This window comes from Lissotriton vulgaris, chromosome 3_2 (assembly GCF_964263255.1).
Source record: "Lissotriton vulgaris chromosome 3_2, aLisVul1.2, whole genome shotgun sequence".
Classification (NCBI taxonomy): Eukaryota; Metazoa; Chordata; class Amphibia; order Caudata; family Salamandridae; genus Lissotriton; species Lissotriton vulgaris.
In genome coordinates, this window is record NC_141690.1 from 113,876,337 (window position 1) to 113,900,452 (window position 24,116).

Genomic DNA, 24,116 nt, shown 5'->3' on the forward strand with positions numbered 1-24,116 from the left:
CCCCCCATAAAAAATAAGTGAAGTATTTTATGCATATGGTATTTACTATGCCTCTGTAGGAACAAAAATGTCAAATAGTACCGTATCCTAAAGAATTCCATCAATTACCGGAAATGCTGAAATGTTCACAAGGAACAGGTCTTTTTGCACTTTTTGTGAAGAATGAGACTTTCATCACTTGGCTGCCAGTTCAATAGCGGAGTTTTTGGGGAGATCGTGTCTATTTAGAAGCAAGAGGAATACAGTCACAAAACCAATCCAGATAAAAAGGAAAAGCAATGAAATGGAAATCCAAATGTAAATCCAAGGTGGAACAAAGTATGTATTTTTTAGCCAAATTATAAATTCACACGTTCCATGCAGTGGTGGGTCTGACGAAACTGAGGAAAAGTCATCAGTTTTGGCAAAATACCCTGAGGCAGTGTGTGCAAAAACAGTGATCTCACGTGGAGGTGTAGAGCTGATAGTTAACTCCAATTGTGGATCATAATAAACAACTTTGTTGTTAGCAGATGTTGTCAAAGACTGTGTATTTGCATGCGGTATATTTATGGTGTTGGTAGATGTAACTGGAAGTAGCGCAATTTAAGTGTCAGATATCCCCTACTGGGAAATAGAAACTTCTGTGTTAGTTAATACTTGTAAAGAGATTTCCTGTATGGTAGTGAGAGGAGACAGGTAACCGCCAAGGAGCCCTTGTGGCCTACTGTGCAGGACTGGCACATGGTGTGCTTTATTGAGGTCAATTAACAAAATAATTTGTGTTTACAGCCAGCAAGAGGAAGTAAAAGTACAGTTCTGGTACCTTCAACTGCCAGGACCAGCACCGGCGCTCTGTAAGATGGGCTGACTTCTTTCTTGTCCGCAATCTTCTCTTGGATTAGATCCCCGATCTTTAGAATCCAGCCAGGAGCTGCTGGTTGTACCTACATTTCTCCAGTGGCAGAAAGTTTCCTGAGCTCATTTATTTGTCCATCCTGGAAGCCTTTCAATTCCTGTAAGATGCCAAACGCTCCCTGATATCGAAAGGTGTTTCCACTGCCACTGTACTAGGATTGTCAAAGTCCTGAACCCACATCTGGACACCAAACAGGACCTCATAGGGAGTCCGACCATCCTAGGTTCTTCTAGGCTGATTTTTTAAAGCTCTCTGGACCCCATACAGATGGTGGATCCAACTACGACCTGAACGTAGTCCGCGCTAGTTGTGGCCTCTTCAGAAACTTGAAGGATTGTTGATGGGGTGGCTGAGCGGCTCTTACTCTTCTTGACCTCTCAGATGCGTTTTAGACTGTTAACCATGAGGTGCTTATCGACCGGCCTGAGAGGATCGGGTTAGGCGGCGCAGCTCTTTCCCTTCTTAGCTCTTCCCAAACAAATATAGTACAAAGAGTTGAATTGGCAGGATTAAACTTTTTTTCTTCCTTGCCTCAGGGTTCTTCTTTAACCCCAACGTTATTTCATATTTATGTGTCTCCCCTCTTACAACTTATCCAATCATGTGGCCTGTCTGCTGTCTGCTATGCTGATGATACTCAAATTATTGTCTCTATTCCTGAAGATGAGGATCCTACAGCCTTAAACCTGAAGCAGTGCGTAACTCATGTATCTATTTAGATGCAGATGAACGTTGAGAAATTGAACAACGAGAAAATCAAGGTGATTCTTTTGGGCAAGAACACCAATTTATGGAACTCAATGTGATAGTCAGCATATTATGATCCATTACCAATCGCTATCTAAAAGGTAAAAAATATTGGAGTGATTTTTGATGACCAGCTCAGTTTTTCAGAGCAGATTAATCATATCACTTGCACTTGTTTCTACATTATCAGATTACTGAAAAAAGTGTTTCCTTTCTTTCCCTTGAACTTCCCAAAAACTCTTGTGGTTGCGCTCATCCCTTCTAGGAGTGATTATTGTATGCTTTGTGTTTAGGTATCAAGAAAAGCTCATTGTCAAAATTACAAGTATTGCAAAATGCTGCAGCTTGGCTGCTCCTGAGAGTGCCTAAATTCTGCTCATTCACTAAGGGAACTTCATTGGTTACCGGTAATGGATAGGGTCAGGTTCAAATCTCTGCACATCATTCACAACCCTTTGTATGAAAGGGGTCCTCATTATTATCAGAATAACTTTCTTTGGTACTGCCCACAATAGGCCATATGGTGCTCATAAGCCTATCTGATAAAAGTACCCAAGATAAAGAAATCTTGATCGGGGGTAAGAGCCTGACCTATCTTGGCTTGACACTTTGGAATTCTCTTCCATTGGCCTTTTAAGCCCAGCTTGCCACGTTTCAGGAAACAGCTCAAAACTTGGCTTTTTGTATCACACATACAATTAAAAAGCACTTGATTGCTACTAGCTGTCTCTCTGAGTTTCGCTGTAAGGGCTAGGACACCCAGTATTTCTGCACCTAATAAAAGTGTTACTTACTTACTTACTTACCTAATACTCTATCTGTTAAAGACTGCTTTAAGTCACAGTTTTCCTTTCCACTATCGAATTCCCCTGAGGATGATAGGGCAAGGAATAGTGCACAGCGACACCCAAGGTACCCATGGTATCCTGTTAAGCCTAAGAGGCAAACGCTAGGCCCTGGTCCGAATGGAATGCAGCTACTGCATTTGTCCCTATAAAGACTTGCAAATCTTTTATAACAGTCTGTGCGGCAGCTGATCGCTTTAGCCGATTGCCTTGGCCATACCCATAGGAATCAAGAACATGAATCCACAGCTAACAGAAAGTATTTAAAGGAGCCGCCACTGTGTAACAGTCCACAGTGGTCGAGATATACACAGGCCAGAGGGTAGTTTATAATCAAGAGAGATGTTTCCGGTGGACATGTTGCAGGAGAAAATTTTATTTGCTGACAAATCTTACATTTAAGAATGTGCTGCAGTGGAAAATGTTACTCGTTCACAAATGTCACATTTAAGGACATAGGGCCTGATTTAGATCTCAACAGACTAGATATCCCGTCTGCCAAAATATAAATCCAGTTATATTCTACAGGATTTATATTTTTGAGGACAGGATATCAATCACCGTTGTGAGGGAGCAACCTGTCTGCCAGAAACAAAATATACTCTTTAGTCTGCTTATATAGCCCTGCCCTCCAGTTGCATTGTTGTAATTGTAAACTGTAGCTGCCACACCAGCGGGGGCAGAAGCTGACCCCTCATGTGCTGGCATGATTAATTCTAGTCTGCAATCTGAATTTGTAATTTCGCTATACCCCACTCTGGAAATACGAGCAAACAGAATGTTTTGTGGACTCAGTAGGTAGGAATATTTTGCTGGATATGATTTTGATAACAGAGTGCCACAGTGGAAAGCTGTGACAGCCACTTTGATGTTTCCATCTAGCCTCGTGTGGCACTGCAGCTAAGTGCCGCCTTTGCGGCTTCATCAGCCAGTGAATTCCCTGCAATATATATTCCTGCACACTGGTGGCTCAGTGTGTGGATAACATGGGCATTTGTAAACTTACTTTCAGATTTGCCACATTTACCCAAAGCAACTTGTACTTGATAATATATGCTTTAGAGTCTCTGAATCCATTTTGGCTGCAATAGTAAGTACTCATTGTAAGACTGAACACACTAATATGAATTACACATAGTAAGTGTGGGGAATTCAGGATCCGTATTCTGAAGAGCCAGAATTAGAGCTTTAAGTTCAGCCAGCTGTGCAGAGCAATCACCCAGTGCGTGAATGTCTCTAGAGATTGGAAAACTCCATCCCTCATTTTACCCCTTGTCGCTTTGCAAGCAGTGGAGTATTGATGTTTTGTTGCAACTGCGGGCTGGGCAAAACCATCAGTGTAAACTATGAAATTGTACTGATCTAAAGGCATAATTTTACTGGGCACAGGGTATTCTTGTTCATATTGTAGGCATGCATATGTTTCTAATGTAGTGTCTAAGACATAGTCTACATCTGTTGTTATTAATAAATTGGCCCACTGCATCCATCTTGGACCCCGCAGCACCGCAGCGACCAGCCAAAGAGACCCCTCTTACCTTGGCTGTCCGGAAGAGAAGGCTGCAGGTCGATTTCCATGAGCCCATTGGATGCCTCGCTGAGTTGCTGACGAGCGGTGCCCCAACCGAGTGTTGCTCCACGAATCCTGCGGGCAGAGACTGAGGGCTGGGCTGCTGGGGGACCAACTGAGGATATCTTTCCCGATCTGGCGATCTCTGTGAGTCCGGTCCTACCCTCCCCTTCTGCCCCGCTGCAGGCCACTCTCCGTTTTGGGGCTCCTTGACCTGGGACTGGCCGGGATCAGGTGGGGCTGCTCTGGCCCCCGGGCGAGGTTCCCTGCTCTGACGACGCCGAGGCGCTGGGAGGCTGCTTTACTGCGTCGCCTCCCCCCTTTTGTAGTGCTCCCAAGAATAGAATACCTCTGTCTGCCGATATTCGTGTGCCTCTATCACGAAGACGACTGCGCCACCTTGTGTGGTCAGTCCATTTTCTATAAGTTTTAACGTTATAGTTTTTCTTATGTTAACCGGGATGATTATTGCACCCGGTTCAGTAATCCCTGTACCATCAGGACCCTGCTGAGTCGCATTTAATGTGGCATCAGCGGTTCCGTTGTCTTCTAGTGACATTGTATAAATGCAAGTTTTGCAGAGCAGGTCTCCAAGGAGACAAAGATTAGGTGCACAATATTTTGGAACACTGTATCCTTCAACGTTGAATAAACCAGAGCTTTACATAGGAATCTCTTCCTACTAAGTTCGGGCGGATTTTAACCTTTCACCCACTCCAGACGTCTATTGGAGTATTTACGGTAGAAAGGGTCTGAGTGAAAAAGCACGACTGAGTTACTCTAACGTCTTGCGTTAGTTTTATCGCCTTACCAAACGTTGGGCGCCATATAGTGTAGTTCCTATTTTCCCTATAGGCCCTGCGCATTGGAATAACATAAACAGCAGTTTAGACATAGAAGTGCGGTCTTCCAGGTCTCTACTGACTATGCTAAACTTAATTGGGTTTGTACCAACTAGCTCAGAGGTCACTGGAAACTTTCTTGACTGAATAGGAAGTGATCAGCTTCCCTGGCACAGACAAGAAGGGATTCAGTTTTCCAACAACCGCATAAACATGACAACTTTGCTCCTTAGAATAAGAGTCAATCTCTAGAGTCGTGTGAAACAATAGACAGCTATTTCACTCAGTCAGTTGTGCAGATTACTTTCACCATTATGCAAAGAATAGAGGGACGGGCGTTTTCAATAAAAGGTATTATTTATTGGATAGTCTTTCTTCTCTTGCAAGAGAAATGAATTGCCACAATTGCAAGACTTGTTATTATAAAAAGTGCGTACAGTAAAAGGAGGATTGCGAAATAATACTGTAAAAGCATTGATATGGTTTCTTAGCCATACAATAGTTAAAATGAATAAAATATATACATTCATATATACATTTGGCTAACGTACTCAACTGGTGCTTCTAACTACGCCTACCCCAGTGTACCTGACCTAAGCCTAATACTTGGGAGGGAGTAAGTAGCAGTTTAAGTTAAGTTGGTTTTGCCAAGGATTTGCTTCAAGAATTCTCTCTAAGGGTTTAGTCAACACCATACCTCTGGAATAGAATGTCGGAGGTCTTGTATCTCCTTCCAGGACTCGATATCCCAGTTTACCCGCAAGGGTAGGCTGGAAACGCCGGAGCTGGATTTTCTCGGCAAGAGAAAAGACAGCGTCTCTCTCAGCGCGTCAAGGAGGAGGAGGGGCAGCGTCCGTGGGCTGCTTGCATCTGCTGGGCTCTGCAAGGGACAGCTGTTCGGCTCCTGTATTCACCACACCATCGCTCTTGCTTAAGGCAACGTTGGTAATATTTATAATTAATTAATTAATAAGCATTTATTGAGCGCTGGTTACACAAGGCTGTGTGTCCCCGCGCTGACTACAAAATGCAAACCCATCGAGAAGAGCTTAAGCCATGAGGTGACAAGAGTTAGTATTTGGGAAAAGGTGAGTTTTAAGTTTGGCTCTGAACCTCATTTCAGAGGGCTCCATCCGCAGATGGATTGGCAGAGCATTCCAGAATTTGGTGGCCAGATAGCGAAAAGATTTTCCTCCCATTTTAGCTTTTGTGATGCGAGGGACTTTAAATAGCATCATGCCTGACGATCTTAGGTCTCTAATCGGCCGGTGAATGGCGATGAGACCTTTCAGGTAGCTTGGGCCTTTGTTTTGGGCAATGCGATGTGCATAGCAGAGAGTCTTAAATATGATTCTCTCTTTAATGGGGAGCCAGTGGAGTTTAACAAGGGCGTGTTTGGTAGATGTTTTCCGTGACAGACCAAGCACCAGTCGTGCTGCAGAATTCTGTATGCATTGTAATTGGTGCAGACTCTTCTGATTTAGACCAAGAAAGAGAACATTGCCATAGTCCAAGTGGTGGGATATTAAAGCATGGACTATGGTTTTTCTTGCTTCGGTCGGTAGAAGGTCAAGTACTTTCCGGAGTACTTTTAAGGTGCCATAGCATTTGCTTGTCACCTTATTTACTTGGGCTTTGCCTGAGAGGTCTGCGTCCAGCATGACGCCAAGATTTTTCACTTTTTCCACAGGCATGGGTAGTTCTCCTAGTTCGCAAGGCCACCATGCATAGGACCAAGCAGTAGCAGCTTTACCTACTATCAATACCTCTGTTTTATCTCCGTTTAAACGGAGGCAGTTTGTGTCCATCCAAGTCGCTATCGCTGACATACAGTTAGAGAAGTTGGTAGCTAAGTCTCTACTGTCTGGAGTTATTTTGAACACCAACTGAGTGTCGTCAGCGTAGCTGACAATGCCCACTCCAAATTCCTCCGCAATGTGAGCCAGGGGTTCCATGTAGATGTTAAATAAAGTAGGGCTCAGACTAGAGCCCTGTGGAACCCTATGGCTAACACCGCGAGGCGATGACTTAAAGGGTGGGCAATGAAGTTGGAAAGTTCTGTCAGTGAGATAGGACTGGAGCCAGGTGAGAGCTAGGCCTTTTACTCCCATGTCTGAGAGTCGAGACAGCAGCGTTGAGTGCAGCACGGTATCAAACGTTGCACTTAAGTCCAGTAGGACCAACGCTGCTGTCTCTCCCTCATCCACCATCTTCCGGATCTGCTCGGTAGAATACAGAACCGCTGATTCGGTTGAATGGCCTGATCTAAACCCTGATTGCGAAGGGTGGAGGAGCGATTCTTTCTCCAAAAACTCCATGAGTTGAAGATTGGCCACCTTTTCTATGATTTTGGCACAGAAAGGGAGAAGCGAGATCGGCCTTAAGTTTTGGAGCTGAGAAATTGGGATATTGTTTTTTTTTTTTAAGGGTATCACTTGTGCAGATTTCCAATTTTTCAGGACATGGCCTTCCTGGAACGATAAAGTGATCATGTTGCTTATTTGATCAAGTAGTATGTTTTCCATGACTGCTTTATACTGTTCCGGGGGGCATGCATCCACAGGGGAGCCTGAGCAAATGCCATTTATAATTATCATTAATTCCTGTTTGTTAGGGGTCCTGAAATTGGTGAAAAGGGGTTTATTGGTGAGAGGACCTAGACTGTCTAGATTGTTATTGACTATCCTAGTGCCACTTGAAAAAGTAGCATGGATTTTTTCTCCCTTCTCCACGAAGAAATCCGCTATCTGGTCGCATATCTACGTGGAGTAGGTATCTTTAGTATCTAGGCGAGAAGAGATGGTAATTTCTCTGTAGATACCGAATAGTTCCCTAGTGGGGTTTTTGGATTCCACAATTCTGCTTTTATAATAGAAACTTTTTTCTAATCTTACCAGTTTTTGATACTTTTTCAGTTCGCTTCTGTATTTTTCTTTGAGTTCCGGGTTATAGTTTTTCCTCCACTTTCGTTCAATGGATTTACATAGGGCTTTAGCATTTTTAAGTTTCTCTGAGAACCAGGAAGCATTTTTGGTTTGTCGAGCTGGAGGTTTGGTGGTCCATGGAGCAATTTTGTCTAAAGCTTTGGTTAGCCACGATTCAAAATTGTCCCATACTTCCTGTAGAGAATTACCTGTTACAGGAGGGTGCTCAACTAGTTCTTGTGCCAACAGTTCAGGAGTGCATTTTTTGAAATTACGACGTCTATAAGGAGGCATTTTGGCATAAGTATTATTGATATATTTTCTAGCTATCTTGAATGGCACCATACTATGGTCAGACCATATTAGTGGGATGGGAGGTGAGATGTTGATACCATCCCAGTTAGCGAAAATGGGATCTAATAAATGCCCTTGTTTATGGGTGGGCAAGGTGGAGAGAGGTTTGAGATCAACCGAGTTTAAAGCATTTAGTAAGAGTTGAGCTTCCTTGGAGTGGCTATCCTCTAGATGGATGTTGAGGTCACCAAGTATGATGACATTTTTGTGTCTTATGGCAAGCTGAGTGGCCAGTTCAATAAGCTGGTTACAGAAGGGCAGCGCTGCTCCAGGGGGTCTATATATAGGTAAGCCAATGATTGTGTTGGTAGCATCTAGTTTAATGGTAAATCTACCACACTCACTATCCGTGATTTTTAATTCAGTTAACGTACACTCTAGTTCTTTTTTGCAAATCATTGCCAATCCCCCCCCCCCGTTGTCTCTGACGGTCGATTCTTAGAAGACAATAGTTGTTCGGTATAGCCTCTAAGATCTCCGGGGAGGAAGCTTCGTCTAGCCATGTTTCAGTAACAAACATGGCGTCCAAGTCTTCATTAATCAAGATGTCATGGATTTCGGTTTTATGTTTAGGCATAGACCTGCAGTTGAGTAATACCGATTTGAGGTTAGTCGTTTTATTCGTAGTCACAGTGATTTTGGGAAGAGTTTGATAGCAAGTATTGCATTGTGCGGGTAGGGACTCCGGGTCTATAGAGTGTATACCTGAAAGGTGCCTTGTTTGACGTAAGTTTTTGGACATAAGACGTCAATAAAGATGTCACAAGAACCGGTCGTTCTTACAGTGCTCATTAGAGTTCTATTACTAATCAAAACATAGCAAGCGGGGCTTTCCCAGGTTGCTGGGGGTTTTATCTTGTTGAAGAACTCGGAGTGTAATCTAGGAATCTAAGATTGTGGCTTCTGCTGTGTCATGTACTGTAATGAGCTGCAGAGGCGAGTTTCTAAAATATGGCTGAAATATGGCTCTGATCGTTTATGACATTATAGGGGTATGAATGGATTATAGCCGTACAGGGGCATAAGGTCACAATATTGATCGGAGTCCTAGATTAGAACACAACAATTGTACAGTCTAATATTTAATTTATAATAAAAGCGTACAGGCCCAAAGTTTATCTAAGAAGCCTGTTGCCAATGCTGCCAAATGTCGAAGTTTCTGCATACCTAATCTTGATTCCACCTTATGTCTCTGTCTTTCACCACTCCACACTTCATGACTCTTCATCTCACTCTTGCAAGTTCATTTCACCCCTGCTTTCTCCCTTTGTCACTATTTCCCTATTTTTCTCTTCCTTCTTCTTCCTTCGTTTTCTGCCTTTCTTTCTCTAGCTCTGGGTCAAATTCCATTGATGAAGCATAAATCCAAATCCCTATAAACAATGTGTTACCCATCAGTTGAATAAAGCACAAGCAAACACCCAGGTCTAGATAGGAGACATAAAAAGAAGAGTGGAGGTGGTCAGTGCACCTAACTGATGTGGAATATTCCTTTTAAAGGATGAATTCCAGCACCCGCCAGAGGTGGCATGCTCCATCAGTTGAAACTAGCAGTACAAACTGAGGACTGTCAGACACTGTGGACATATCACTTATAGTCTCATACTCTTGTGGCCTAGAGTAATTTCCATGGCTAAGATTAATTCAAGCAATCCATCCATCACTTTTTTGTTTTTGTTCTTCAGTGTGGAGCACTTAGTGTGATCGCAGTGGCCAGATGTGGATCTCGTGCTCGCTGTGCCATAGAAGCTTATTTGCACATGGATGGTTCCTGTTTGATGTGGAAGATGGGTAAAAAAGCTGATCCACTAGATTGTGGCTGAGATTAATTGTAGCAATCCATTGTGCTTTAAAAACTGAAAGAAACCCAGGGCCTCATTTAGATCTTGACGGATGGGTTACTCCATCACAGCGGTGACGGAAAGCATGTTACCGAAATGTAAATCTCTTAGGATATAATGGGATTTATAGTTCTGCGGACAGGATATCCAACGGTGACGGATATACCATCCGCCTAAATATAATTCCCATAGGATTTAATGGGATTTTTATTTTGGTGGATGGGATATCCATCACTGTTGGGACTTGGTAGCCCGTCCACCAATTCTAAATCAGTCCCGACTGCTGTAAAGTCTATACATTTACATTTTTAACATTTGACTAACTTGCCACTTTTTCACAATGAAACAACATTTGCTTAAAATACCACATAATTGTGAAAGTAATCAAACACTATTTAATGATATAGCACTCATAGATTATAAAAACAACAATTAAACAATACTTACAGTAGATGGGGAAAAAAATGATGGAGTATGGGAATATCCATAATGTGATACAAGAAAAGGACCAATCAGACCTTGCCTGGGCAAGGAAGATACGATGTATGGAGGCTCATTAGGCACCGGGCATTCTTACTTTCCATTATGCAGTGGCGGCCGCTGCAAACAAATAGTGGTAAGGCGGGTGAGGGGGTGATTTATTAGTAATAATAACAAAAGAAAGAGTCTTACCCAATATTGTTGGCCACCTCCTGCTTCACGCCTCGGTGTTCCTGGTCCCAGCAGCCCCTGGAACGTCATCACAGACTCCCTGTGCAATCTGCGTGCTGTTCTCATTCTATGAGAGCAGCTCAAGGATTGGCTTGAGCTGGCTGGTTTGACTTTGGCTCAGGCACAGGATTCTGTGCAGTTTCTCCAACTCGGCTGTGCAATGCAGCCAGGTTGAAGAAACCTATGTGAGCATGTATGTTTGGCTGGCCTAAGATGGTCGGCCAAACACACATGCACTCTTATAAGTTCACCAACCAATCCTTCCATGCTCCTCCCTACAGCTCCGGCTCAGAGCAGCAGATGAGAAATAAAGCTGTGTTAAAATATCATTTTATTTGTCGGCTGCTGTATTCTGAGCCAGTGGGTCGATGCTCCTCCTCCATTGTGGAGGAGCCTCCCCTGCCATTATGGATCAGTAAGCACATCTCTGTTTGTATTAAGCTATTCTATGCTATGTGGGAAAGGAGTGCTAGTAATACTGGAGTCTAAGGCAACACTACATTGCCTTGTAGTGGCGCTATAAGGTTGGCAGATTGCCTAGTTTCCACAATGTCACACTAAAACCGTTGCCCATTTTACATTATTAGAGTACACATGACTTGAATGTGCACATATTGTGAAGATACTCAGGATTCAAAATTTTATTACATGCATAGTTTCAATCATTTGTAATACCAGTGAAAGCAAAAGAGAGAGAGATAGCGAGGTAAGGATGAGACAACGGATGTTACCTGCGCTCCCTTTTTCTCCTTTTTCACCCTTCCTGCCATCTCTGCCATCTCTTCCAGGGAGGCCAATTCGCCCATGAGGTCCAGGTGGTCCATTGGCTCCCGGGGGACCTGCCGCGCCTGGCAATCCTGGAATGCTACAGATGTATTTTGGAAAGAAATGTTCTCCCTTGAGCTGTTTGTCCAAAAGTTGCCCACTTGAGCAGTAGGCAAAACTTGCTGCATACAGTAAAAGGATCATCCTTGGCTCTGGAAGACATTGTATGAGAGATAACATTGAATACACAACCGTTCTTTTTATATTCATGTTCAGACACAAATGCTTGTATGCTTTCATGAACTCTTATAATGGAACTTGAGATCGGGCATCCATTTTCTAGAAATGCTATGGTGGTGTACAAAAACACTGATCATGATACAGCAATTATAAGGTGTGATTAGAGTGCAGGAGGTCGACTAAAACATTTCTATTTACTGAAGTAGGTGAACCTACAGAGATTCTTAGTGAATCCTGCAAAGCAATAGTAGAGGGCAAAGAATATGAGTTGTCAAGGGCAGGATGCCTGCCGGCATGGGCAGGGCATGTTGTAGTCTATTGGGAAGAAGATGTGGCTAAAGGGCCAGAGCTGCCTACATTGGAAATAGAGAACCACGTTTGAGTCTTGGCATCAGCTCAACATCCTGTGATTCTGGGCAAATCACTTAATCTCCCTGTGCCTACCAAAAATTAATGTGTCCTTGTTTAATACAACTGGTTCTTATGTAAAGCGCTCCAATACCTTTGGTTCTAGTTTGCGCTAAATAAACTGTAAAAAATGTAGGGCCTGATTATGATGTCGGGCGGAAAGCCATCTTACAGCTCGTTGGAAGCTTACCGTCTGACATCACAGGTTTCCGTCAGACATCATAATCAGGCCCTACATGATATATTATGATACTGGCGGCCAGAGGGAAACCCATGGGGAATGCTGCTCTGCTTCTGATGGGCTCAAGGAACCCGGCGGAGCATCGGAAGGACAGATAATCCCCAAATGGTGGTGGTGCCTGTAATGTTGGCAGTCTAGTTCATATCCACATGCACCCCTACATCCACAGGCCAGGCGTGGCATGCGCCGGGGAGTCAATATAAGGAGGGGCGACCGCTCGTGGCGTCACTTTCAACTGTGGCATTGTGTCGGCGTGTGATAACTGTTGCTGTGCAGCCTGCCCCGCGCTGCCCCTAAGCACCCGTCTGAGGCCTGCATCGCCCCATAAAGCAGCCCACTACATTGACGACGAGCGGAGGGGGCCCAACCTTCGCCAGTGCACCGGAGCACCAAGTGGAGCGTCCCACTCCCACACGCGTTACCCCCGCGCATCTGCCTGCAGCCCCAGCCTACCTGCCCCTGCAAACTGCCACTCCTCACCCGCGGCCGATCCTGTGCCTGCCTGTCACTGCTGCGGGCCTGTGGCGTTATCGGCAGACCCAGCGGCAGTTTCCCCGCCAGGGCCGACATCCCTCAGGGGCGGCTCCCGACCGGCGCGCAAGACATCGCCGAATTCCATGCATCTCGCGTGAGACGCTAAAGACTCGTCTTCAAAGCAGCAGCTGCGCCCAGAAGGGCCTGGGGACTGTAACCTGCCCTGCAGGGGGTTCCCAAAGCCCTGCACCCAAGACACCCGGGTGCCCCAGCCTGCTGCTGCCTGGATGCCCCAACATCCTGTGAGAGAGACCAGGGAAGCCCGAGGTGACTGTGCCACTGTCACGAGGTCAAAGGAAAGGAGAAAGAAGAAGGAAACAAACACTGGCAAGACAAACGTACAGTAAGGAGAGGGGGTGGAAGGAGAAGTCCCTCCTACGCCAGGGTAGCCCACAAGCAGGCACGAACGCCGAAGCTACACCCCCATGACACAAGGCCCACCCAGAGAGACTGTACTGCTGGTCAGACCACGCCACAGCCAACCGACATGGGAGACAACGAGGCTGCTGCACCAATTCGCATTCCTTATCAGCACGCAGCGTCAGGAGTCCTACCCCGCTTCAGCGAGTTAGAAAACCCCGCAACGGCGGCCCCCAAGTGGAAGATCTGGATAGAACGTTTGGACAACTACTTCAGCACCACCAGAGAAACTGACACAACAGTTAAGAGGTCCCTACTCCTTCACTATGCCGGAGACGAAATATTTAAGCTGTTTAAACATCTCCCTAACACAGGGCCAGCACATGACTACGTCGCCGCTGTGACCGCACTCAACGGCCGTTTTGACCCGCAGCTAAACCCAGACTACGAGGTCTTCAAGCTAGGACAGGCGCGCCAGAGAGAAGGAGAATCCATGTATACTTTCCACGCCCGGGTCAGGGAACTGGCCAGCACGTGCACGGACATAGACCAGCCACAAGTGATCAGGAGGCAGTTCATCCAAGGGTGCCGCGACAAGAAGCTACGTGGCCTCATACTATGGAAACAAGGAATCACGTTAGAGAACATCCTGATACTCGGCAGAACGCATGACTTATGCGATGCAAGAGCCCCAGCAATGGACCAGGAGCTGACCAAGCCCCAAGGAAAAGTGGAAGCCGTCAAGACAGAGAGGGTGGATGCCGTGAGAACGAAACAAAGAAGCGATCAACCCAGAAAACCCAGAGGAGAGACACCCAGGACAAAATGCGGGTACTGTGGCCACGAACCTCATGCTGCAAAGGACTGCCCAGCCCAAGGGAAGACCTGCACAAATTGTGGCATCCCCAACCATTTTGTGGTTGTATGCAGACGGCGCAACAACGCCAGGAACTCCCGGGGCAGAGACCGCCAGCGAGAGCAGTCCAAAAATTGTCGATCACGGACACTGAACCACCCGACAACGCACAGAAAAAGCCCGAAAGACATCTACCAACAATGGAAGACTCGTCAGACGAAGACGACGAAGAGGCATACATAGTGTCTTTTGCGAAAGAACTAAAACTACGTCGCAGACCCCAGCAGACATGCGTAGTCCAAGTAGTTGGAACAGATGTCACGGCGGTCATCGACACAGGGCCACAGTCAATGCCATGGGCCTAGAGCAATACCGGAAGCTACGCCCTGCCCGCCAGTAGTCCCGTCCAAGACCAGGATATACGCCTACGGGTCGGACACACCCCTGCCGTTAAAAGGGAAGATGATGGTGCCCATTAAGGCAGACGACCTCGAGGTAACTGCCACCATTCACGTCATTGATAGAGAGGCCAACACTCACCTGAGCAGCCACACGGCCAAAGACCTGAAGCTGATTGCGTTCGCCATGAGGATCAGAGCACATCAGGTAGAAGAACTCCTAGCACAGTTCCCTGGGCTGTTCAAAGGTCTGGGTTGCATAAAGTGCGAGCCCATCAAACTGCACATCGACAAATCAGTAAACCCGGTCGCCCTGCGACATCGACGGATCCCTTTTCACCTGCGACCCCTTGTTGAGCAGGAGCTGGAAAAGCTCGAAGAGCAAGGGGTCATCGAGAAGGTTTCCGGACCCACCCCGTGGGTATCCCCGATGGTCATTGCGGAAAAGTCCAAACAGCCCGGAGCCATCCGTCTCTGCATAGACATGTGCCTACCCAACAAAGCAATAAGGAGGGAACGCCACATAACACCCACGATGGATAACATCATCGCGGACGTCAACGGATCAAAATGGTTCTCGAAGATCAACTTGAATGCCGGGTACCACCAACTACCTCTGGCTGAAGAGAGCCATTTCATCACAACCTTTAGCACACACCTAGGACTCCGGAGGTATAAGAGGTTGAACCTCAGCATATCATCCGCGGCAGAGGTGTTCCAGAACACAGTAAGGGAACTACTGTCGGGGTTGCCCGGAGTGCTAAACGTGAGCGATGACATACTCTTCCACTCTGCAACCACCGCGGATCACCACAAACACCTCAGTGAAACCCTGAAACGCCTCAATGCCTACGGGGAAACCCTACATTAGGACAAATTCCAATTCTTCCAACCCTCCCTGGAGTTCTTCGGATACGTGTTCAACCAAGACGGTATTCAAGTAGTCCCGCGGAAGTCGCAAGCTCTCAAGAACACCCCCGCCCCTACCACGCTGACGGAGGTAAGAAGCTTCCTGGGTATGGCTACATACTGCGGGCGATTCATACCAGGCCTCGCCACCCGGAGCAAACCGCTTCGAGCCCTCATAAAAACGGACACTGCCTGGCAGTGGGGTCCGAAAGAAGAAGAGGCCTTCCAAAGCATCAAAGACGCTCTCCTCGAGAACGCCACGCTGGCATACTTTGACCCGACCAAGCCGACGGAAGTACTTGTGGGCGTGAGCCCAGTCGGGCTAGGAGCGGTACTGGCACAAGAGCAGAAACCAGGCCAGTGTGACGTAAATAATTAATTTACTCTCTTAATTTCTATGCAGGTAAGTACTTAATCAATAATAACTCAAGTCGGAAAGAAAGAAAACAGAGTCCGTGGTGTTAGAGTTCTTAGGGGTGTTTATTCCTTAAAAAGGAATGGTCAAGACCAGGATATCATGTTCTGACCACCACAGGGGTGTCAGAAGGGATAGAGCGCTCTTTTATTACATTACATAGCTTATATACTTAATTCATGTCATAGGAAACAGTTATAGTAGGCGTAACAGCTGAGAGAAGACAAGATAACAGTATACACGTGTTACTAGTACGTAATCAAAAGGCGTGGTCTAGGCGTGAACTGGAGGTGTGTGCTAGAAACGTCACAGATAGGTGTCACAAAAGGGGTGGCACTAACGGAAAATGTTGCAATGTCAGCAGAAATTGGAAGCTTGGATGCGCGCGCAGCTGCATGACGTGTGAATGGCATGAAGTCGGAGGGTGCAGGGGACTTGACATTTACACTGACGGAAAGAGACAGAAGTCTGGCATGTCAGATCAACTTGTGCTTCTATCATATCTGATATCTGGTGTTTAGGAACTGAGCTATCTGGGCAGAAAGGGTCTCTAGGGCAGAAGCTATTCTATACTAACTGTGAATGCGTGTATAAGCGCCTAAGTGTCTGCATGAGAAGCGTGGGGGCACGGGGCCTTCCATGGAAGCATGGCAACAGAAGCTATGAATTACTTGCACGGAGACAGGTCGGCCCTTTGGCCCTGTAGCTGAGGGGTATGTTTACTGAAGCTAGCAGGCAGGAATGTATTTTCGGGGAGCGGAACAGATAACTCGAAGGTTATAGTCAATCTTGGCAGGCAACAGGCTGAGCTGAGCGCGAGGGGCCGCGCTGAAAGTAAGTCAGAGTTCACGGGTACAGAGGCAGCCTGGGCAGAGGCCCTTGGAGTCAGAAGCCAGAAAAGAGGCTCGGTGGCAGAAATTCAGGGGCCTACTCAGCTAGAGCTGAAAAACGGAGAAGTACACCACAAAAAGACGTTGGCATGGCATACTTAGGAACGGACCATTCAACTCATTCAGGGTGGGTCTGAAAGAGGACATGTTAACGTTGGACGCAAATGTATTTGCGTCTTCATAGCTGGTACAGGAGGGAAGTTACATGCACTTCAACTCGTACATGGAGACGGTGGGGTACACGCTAGGGAACACAACTTGACCATAAAATTTATATTTCCTCATTCCCTCCTTGTTCCCTACGGACCCTTCATGATATATCGATCATCATAAATTGATCAGTTTGTTCTTGTAACATAATTTGTTCATCTCTCTTCCGTTGTCTATTTGAGAGAAAACTGGAATGTTCAATGCACGATGTGGCACACAGTCCACATATCGCCGGCCCACACTGTAGGCACAGGCAGCAGCTGAATACTATGACAAGGCCAAAACCTAGGAAGGATAGGATCTTCCATCCCCAAGCAGTTAACGTTGTCCAGAACCAACCGGACCAAGTCCAGGTGCCTGGATTCTGATGTATCTGATTTGCAATTTTATGCAGACGGGTAATAGCTTGATAGACAGATGGCGCGTTTTGTGGGATGAAAACGCAGCAACTTGACCCGATGACCTTACAGGCTCCACCTCTATCTGCCAAGATGACGTCAATAACAAGACGATTTTGAAGGACAACAACCCGCATAGCAGATTGCTCCTCTGTTAAGTTACCTAAGGCGGAGGCAGTTTCATGTACTACTGCTTCAAGTGTTCTAGTTAATCTACGTATTAATTTACTGTTTTGGACGGGTCCTAAAAAGAAAAAGAATCCTTTATTAAAATCAGTGTACTGTTCCCATGCCGTTTCTGTGTAGTCGACAAGTGGGATATCTCTTCTGGGTCTATTCTTTACTAGATTTGTATTTCTATGGTAATCAGGGGGAGCTAGGAAAACAGGTGGCAGAAGGAATGCAATGTAACAGGTACCATCCCAATCTGGAGGTAGACGTATGTATGCGGTATGACCACAAACAAAATAGGAATGACTGATAGCTTTAAAGGACGATTTACCATGATCACTGAATTCGACCACAGTAGTGCATTTACTATGACCTAAGTGTACTGAACCTTTCTTTCGGACACATAATTCACCAGTGACCGGTAATACTAGCATATGGGGCAGACCTGGTGCAGCCTCGGATTCAACAGTAAGGATCATAAGGCTAATTGTGTAGTTACCTAATCCATATACTTCATTTTCTAGATCAGTTCCTATTCGAGTGGGGAGTCCCTCCTTATCAGGGTAACAGGCGTCGAGCAGGACTAAGTTCAAGTTTCCCCAAACCCAGCCCCCATCGAAGACAGCAATATCAGGATCTAAGGAATTAATTATTTTAAACCATGCCCCACAGGAGCCATTGTGAGTGAACGGATACGGAAAGAGGGGAAGGGCTCCCTTGTAGTTCTGGTAGGGAGGGAGTCGGCCACATATCCAGCAGTCTGTAGCATTGTTAGTCTGATGGGAGTGGTGTAACATACTAATGAATGTGTTGTTGCGCAGCGCAAGTCTGTAAGAGAGTTCGTGTGGAGGTAACTTGCTAAAAGAGTGTTCAGCAGAAACATTGTAAACAGATTGTTCACGCTTGAAAATAGGCCAGTAGATAGGTAGCAGAATGCTAGCAACAATAACTAAGATACTCAGAATAAACATGATTGATAGTGTCACTATACAGTGACTACGAAGTGATTTACAATATGCACGTTTTTTGAATCGTCTCTCTCTCTCTCTATCTCGATCTAGGGGATACATGTCAGAAACTATTTAACCGATTCACCTAGGGGAGGACTTAAACAATTAAACTGTCTGACTTGCTAGATCAGAGTTTCAACCTGTACTCCTCTTGGGGAGTTTTTTCTCGTTCGGTAACTGTAAAGTCTTTTGGCTCAACACAGTCTTTGGTGGGGGTGGACGAGTCTCGGTCTGGTTTCAGTTCATGGAATTTTTTCACATGACTCGTATGGACCCACCCCTTTCTCCCTTCGATCTTTACGGCGGTCCTCGTGGTGAGAAGGACGGTCTTCGGTGATTTCCAGCGGGGCTCCAGCGGACTCTTCCTATCAAAATTTCGGACCAAGACTAGGTCCCCAGGACGGACATCGTGTGGCTTTACATCAGTGTTGTCAGGGAAGGCAGCGGCAACCTGTGAACGACATGATTGGAGTGCAGACATCAAGGAGGCAAGGTAATCTGTCAACATATTACAATCAACATCAGTGATCTTTTTAGGAATGGGCGTCCCCCACATATTCGGTGGTCTGCCAAAAACCACTTCGTACGGGGATAGCCCTGATCTCGAGTGGGCAACCATTCTCATGTAGAACAGTGCCACGGGCAGGGCGACTATCCAGTCAACCCCTTTCTCCTGACATATCTTTGCAAGGCGGATCTTTAGTGTCTGGTTATGCCTTTCTACAAGGCCTGCGGCTTCAGGATGTCAGACACAATGAAATTTCCACTGGTATCCTAACAGTAAAGAAACTTGTTTCATTAGCTCGGACGAGAAGGGTTGTCCGTTATCTGAGTACACGACACGAGGCAAACCGTATCGTGGGAAGAATTCACGAACCAACTGCCGGGCAGTGGTCGGAGCAGTATAATCTGGGACTGGGTAGGCTTCGGTCCAACGGGACAGTGCACAAACAACTACAAGGACATACTTGAATCCTCGACAACTGTTCATCTGGATATAATCCATCTGGAGGACTTCAAAAGGGTGATCGGGAGGATGACATCCACCTTGCTCTACAGGGACGCTTTTACCTGGATTGAACTGACAACAGATCATGCAAGTACGCACTTTCTGTTTTGCTGCTGCTCGTAAGTGTTTATTGTTCCAAAGATTTTGTAAACTGTCTAACATCGCCTTCTCTCCTAGATGTGCTGGGCTATGTACTGTATTAATCATGACTTGAACCATAGAGTCAGGGAGAAACCATGTAGATTTTCCCTTCGTCATCCAACCTTGATCTGTCTGGATCCCTCCTAGTTCAATCCATCTCTTTATTTCTTCTGGGGTAGCATGTGCCTGAATATCAATTACATCTAGAGCGGGATCCTTGACTGTCATACACTTTGTCGGTACTATTGTCTTTGTCATGTCAGCTGTCTGAGTGTGAGTCAATGCTGTATGTTTCGCTGTCTGATCTGCCAGGTCATTCCCCTGGGAAACAGAATCTGTGACCTTAGTATGCGCTTTACACTTCATGACTGATATGCCCGAGGGCAAATGTATTGCTTCTAACAGTGCTTGAATGAGGGGGCCGTGTTGTATCTTGGCACCATGAGAGGTCAGGAAACCTCGTTCTTGCCATAACATGCCGAAGTCGTGTACGACTCCGAACGCATAACGGGAATCAGTGTATATGTTAACATTTCTGTTCTTGGCTAGTATACAAGCTCGGGTCAGAGCGATGAGCTCTGCTGCTTGAGCAGACAGTGTGTCAATACGATGTGTTTCTTTAACTTCAGTTTCAGTGGTCACTGCATATGCGGCCACTAATTCTCCTGTACTTGTTCTCATGCATGAACCGTCCACATAAAGTGTCAGGTCTGGATTTGTCAGTGGAACATCTGTTAAGTCTCGTCGTGGCTTTGTTACTGCATTAATGATTTCTATACAATCATGCGGGGCTGAATCTGTCATAATTGTAGGTAACAGTGTTGCGGGGTTCAGAATGCTGCAGCGCCTGATTTCTATGTGTGGCTGGAATAACGTTAATTCATAACCTGTCAGTCGTGCTATAGTCAGGTGCTGAGTCTGGGTTCTGTTTAACAGAACCTCTACAGAGTGTGGAACTTGTACTGTTAATTGATGGCCTAAAACAATTGAATCGCTCTGTCTGATGGCTAACGCTGTTGCTGCTACTGACTTCAAGCACGCAGGGAGTGCCTGGGCTACTGAATCCAATGTACTTGAGAAATAAGCGCAAGGCTTATGTGAACCTGCTTGATCTTGGGTGAGAAACAAAGTGGTGGTGTGGCACACCAAAGGGTTTAGTTTGTGAATCCAGTGGTACTACGTAATCAGCTTTTACTTCGCTTTTTTGGGCGCCTCAAGAATGTTTCTCTCCCGGCCGGTGAGAGAATAGATTGGAAACAATATCAAAAGGGGGCGTAGGAACATCCCACGCTGAATCTTGGGGAGCGCCAATGGGCCTTGGCCTCTGAATTTTCAGACGTTACTCAAAGTTTGAAGTTGAATATGTTTTTATTCACATTATATCAACATTGCAGTATATTCAAACATCATATATTCAATTGTAGATTGGTTATTGGAATCGTTATAATCCTTTAGAAATCCCGTAGTTAATCCCAATGCATTTCGGGACATGAAGTCCCTTCATCAGGGGATCTGGTGAGGAGATAAACATCGTATTAGGGCGGACACTAGGGTAAAGCTCATCTATCACCCGTGAAATTAAAGAAACAGAAAAGTGAAATGCGTCGCGTAAACCCAATCTGGTTACTAGTTATAGGATCCATTCTGTGTCGAGGTGATCTTAGCATGCAGGTGATTTAAAAAAATATGGGCGTCCAAAAATCTAGCGTCAAGAAAAACGGCATAAAAATAATAATAAAAGTCTGGCAGGAATTTATGCGAAAGTGCTCCAGTGATCGAGAACGTAAACACACTGTTACACGCGAGGGTAAAGATCGAGTGTATGAATCGACCCGCAGTCAGGATAGTTATAGTGAATAAATAAGAGTGCTCGAGTTATAGTGAATAAATAAGAGTGCTCGAGGCGCAACCAATTCTAACGGACTCAAAGGTCCGGTGTAAAGTGCCTGTTGGAACTCACCAAAAGGTCGGGCGTGCAGTTAGTAATCCGGCGTTTCCGCGTTCTGTGAAGCTGGATGGCGTGTTATGGCAGTTAATAAAGTAAAAGACGGACTGCGTGATTAGGGGAGTACGTGAAACGAAAAGTGGACTAAAAAACGGACTGCGTGATTAGGGGAGTACGTGAAACAAAAAGTGGACTAAAGTGGAAGAATTATGGGTGAAACAGTAACAAGTAAGAAAACGGACCATAGGAGAAGGCTGAGATACTTGACACAAACAAGGGACTATGTAAACATCTAACGAGGGAGTTTACTGCTAAACATGACAAAATCTAAATCATAGACATTAAATGATGCGGTTAAAACGAGAAAAAATGATATATATAAAAGATGATATATATAAAAAAACACAAATGGTAAAACTGAAAATATGCGAGATAGAAACTGAGAGTAAGAAAGTTATAAAGGTGGATAAGGAAGATAGGAGAAAATGAGTGAGTGAAGATGAGCTGGAAGGTTTGGAGAAAGGACAGTTTTATAAGAAACAACTAAATTCTGTACGGTCATTAAGACCAAAAGGTTGACACGAGTCCAAGATTTTCATCCATATTAGTTCTCGTTGTAAAAGTCTTTTATGATTGTCAACTCCCGGTCTCATGGGGACAACCTCCAGTGCCAGGAACCTCAACTGACTGATGTTATGTGAGGCAGATATGAAATGAGCGGCTAGCGGAGATTTAGTGTTTTGGGTTCTGATGGTACTTTTATGTTCCGTGAGACGGGTCTTTAATTTCCTCTCGGTCTTTCCAACGTAAGGTAACCCACATGGGCATTTAAGTAGATACACTAAGTTCATCGAGTCACATGTAGCGTTGGTTTTAAGGTGTATGACTTTGCCCGTACGTGGATGGTTGATGGAATTGCCACTGATTATATTGTGACAGTGACCACAGTTGTGGCATGGTTTCGTTCCAGAAAAAATTTCAGCTCTGTGTGGTTGACTGTATTCTAACATGTTTTTTAAGTTCTTTGCTCTTTGGTAAGCAAACAGGGGGGTACCGTCGAAAATTCCTTGAAAGTCAGGTTCTAATTGTACCATGGACCAATTGTGTAAAAGGATTTTCTTGATGTTAGGACTGTTGGATGAGTATTTTGACACAAAAACCGGTCTCTCAAGTTTTTTTTGACGTGTGCTCTGGGACAATAATTCATCTCTGGTTTTTGTCTTTATGCGTTCTTGTGCAGCTGACAGAATTGTGTCAGGGTATTTCCTGTCTTTGTATTTGTGTAAGATGTTGGTTTCGGATTTTTGGTAATCCAGAGTTTCAGAACATATTCTTTTAGCCCGTAACAATTGGGAATAAGGTAAGTGTCTTTTCAAAGAAGATGGGTGACAGCTGGTGTATAATAAGGCATTGTTGCGGTCCGTATCTTTAATGTATAGACTGGTTTTTAGTCTGTCGTTGTTAATAGAGACCTGGATGTCTAAAAAGGGCAAGCTGTTAGAGTCCGTGTTGTGAGTGAATCGTATATGATCATCAACCTGGTTTAGATAGGTAAAAAACTCACTTATTTCTTCTGGAGTTCCAGACCAGATTAGGAAAATGTCGTCTATGTATCTCCAATAAGTTTGGATTTTGTTGCGCCATTGAGGAATTTCAAGGATGTTATCGATTTCAAGCCGGTGCATAAACAGATTCGCGTAGCTCGGCGCTGCGCAATTTCCCATGGCTGTTCCAACTCTTTGGAGAAAGAAATCGTTGTTCCAAGCAAAGTAGCTGTGATACAGCATAAAGTGCATTAGTTCCAAGATCAGTACCTTTAGGTCATCATCCATTGGGTGATTTAGTAGAAAAGATTCCAGGGCATCTATGCCTCTTTTGTGGGGTATGCTTGTATATAATGCACATACATCGATTGTGACTAAAGTGTATTTGATGTTAGGAAGCAGTGTCACCTGGTTCAATTTATTTAAGAAATCCGTGGAATCACGTATATAGGTGGACATGTCTTTTACAAGTGGTTGCAGGTACATATCCACAAATTTCCCAATGGGTTCATGGATCGAAGTTTTGGTTGAGACAATTGGTCTGAAAGGTGGTTGTTGTAGACACTTATGTATTTTGGGCAGCATGTGTATGCTGGGACATTTAGGATGCTGTTGAATCAAATATTTTAGATCTTTTTGGGAAAGCGTTCCCATTTGTAGAGCTTTGTCGAGGATGGTTTTCAGAATTTTAGAGAATGCTTGTGTAGGATCTGACAATAGTTTCATGTAAAGTTGTTCGTCATTGACATGGATGGTAACACTTTGATGATAATAATCATGGTCCAAAATTACCAATGCTCCCCCTTTGTCGGCTCTACAACAGGTGATGTTCCGATTGTTGGTGATTTCACGTAGGGCCCTGTAGTCTTTGGTACCAAAATTCTTTACTTTGGGTGGAGTTTTTTTGTGATGGTCTCGTAGTGCCTTGAGGGTTATTGTC

The 24,116-nt window shown here is 45.1% G+C and overlaps 1 protein-coding gene across 1 annotated transcript in view; it reads right to left on the reverse strand.

Moving 5' to 3' along the window:
- Positions 1–24,116, reverse strand: part of C1QTNF7 (C1q and TNF related 7) — a 225,115-nt gene that overhangs the window by 23,720 nt on the left and 177,279 nt on the right. The window contains exon 3 of the mRNA XM_086964075.1: positions 11,464–11,709. Within this exon, the coding sequence (XP_086820201.1) occupies positions 11,464–11,701 (238 nt within the window). The 5' untranslated portion in view covers positions 11,702–11,709. The remainder of the gene's footprint in view (positions 1–11,463; positions 11,710–24,116) is intronic.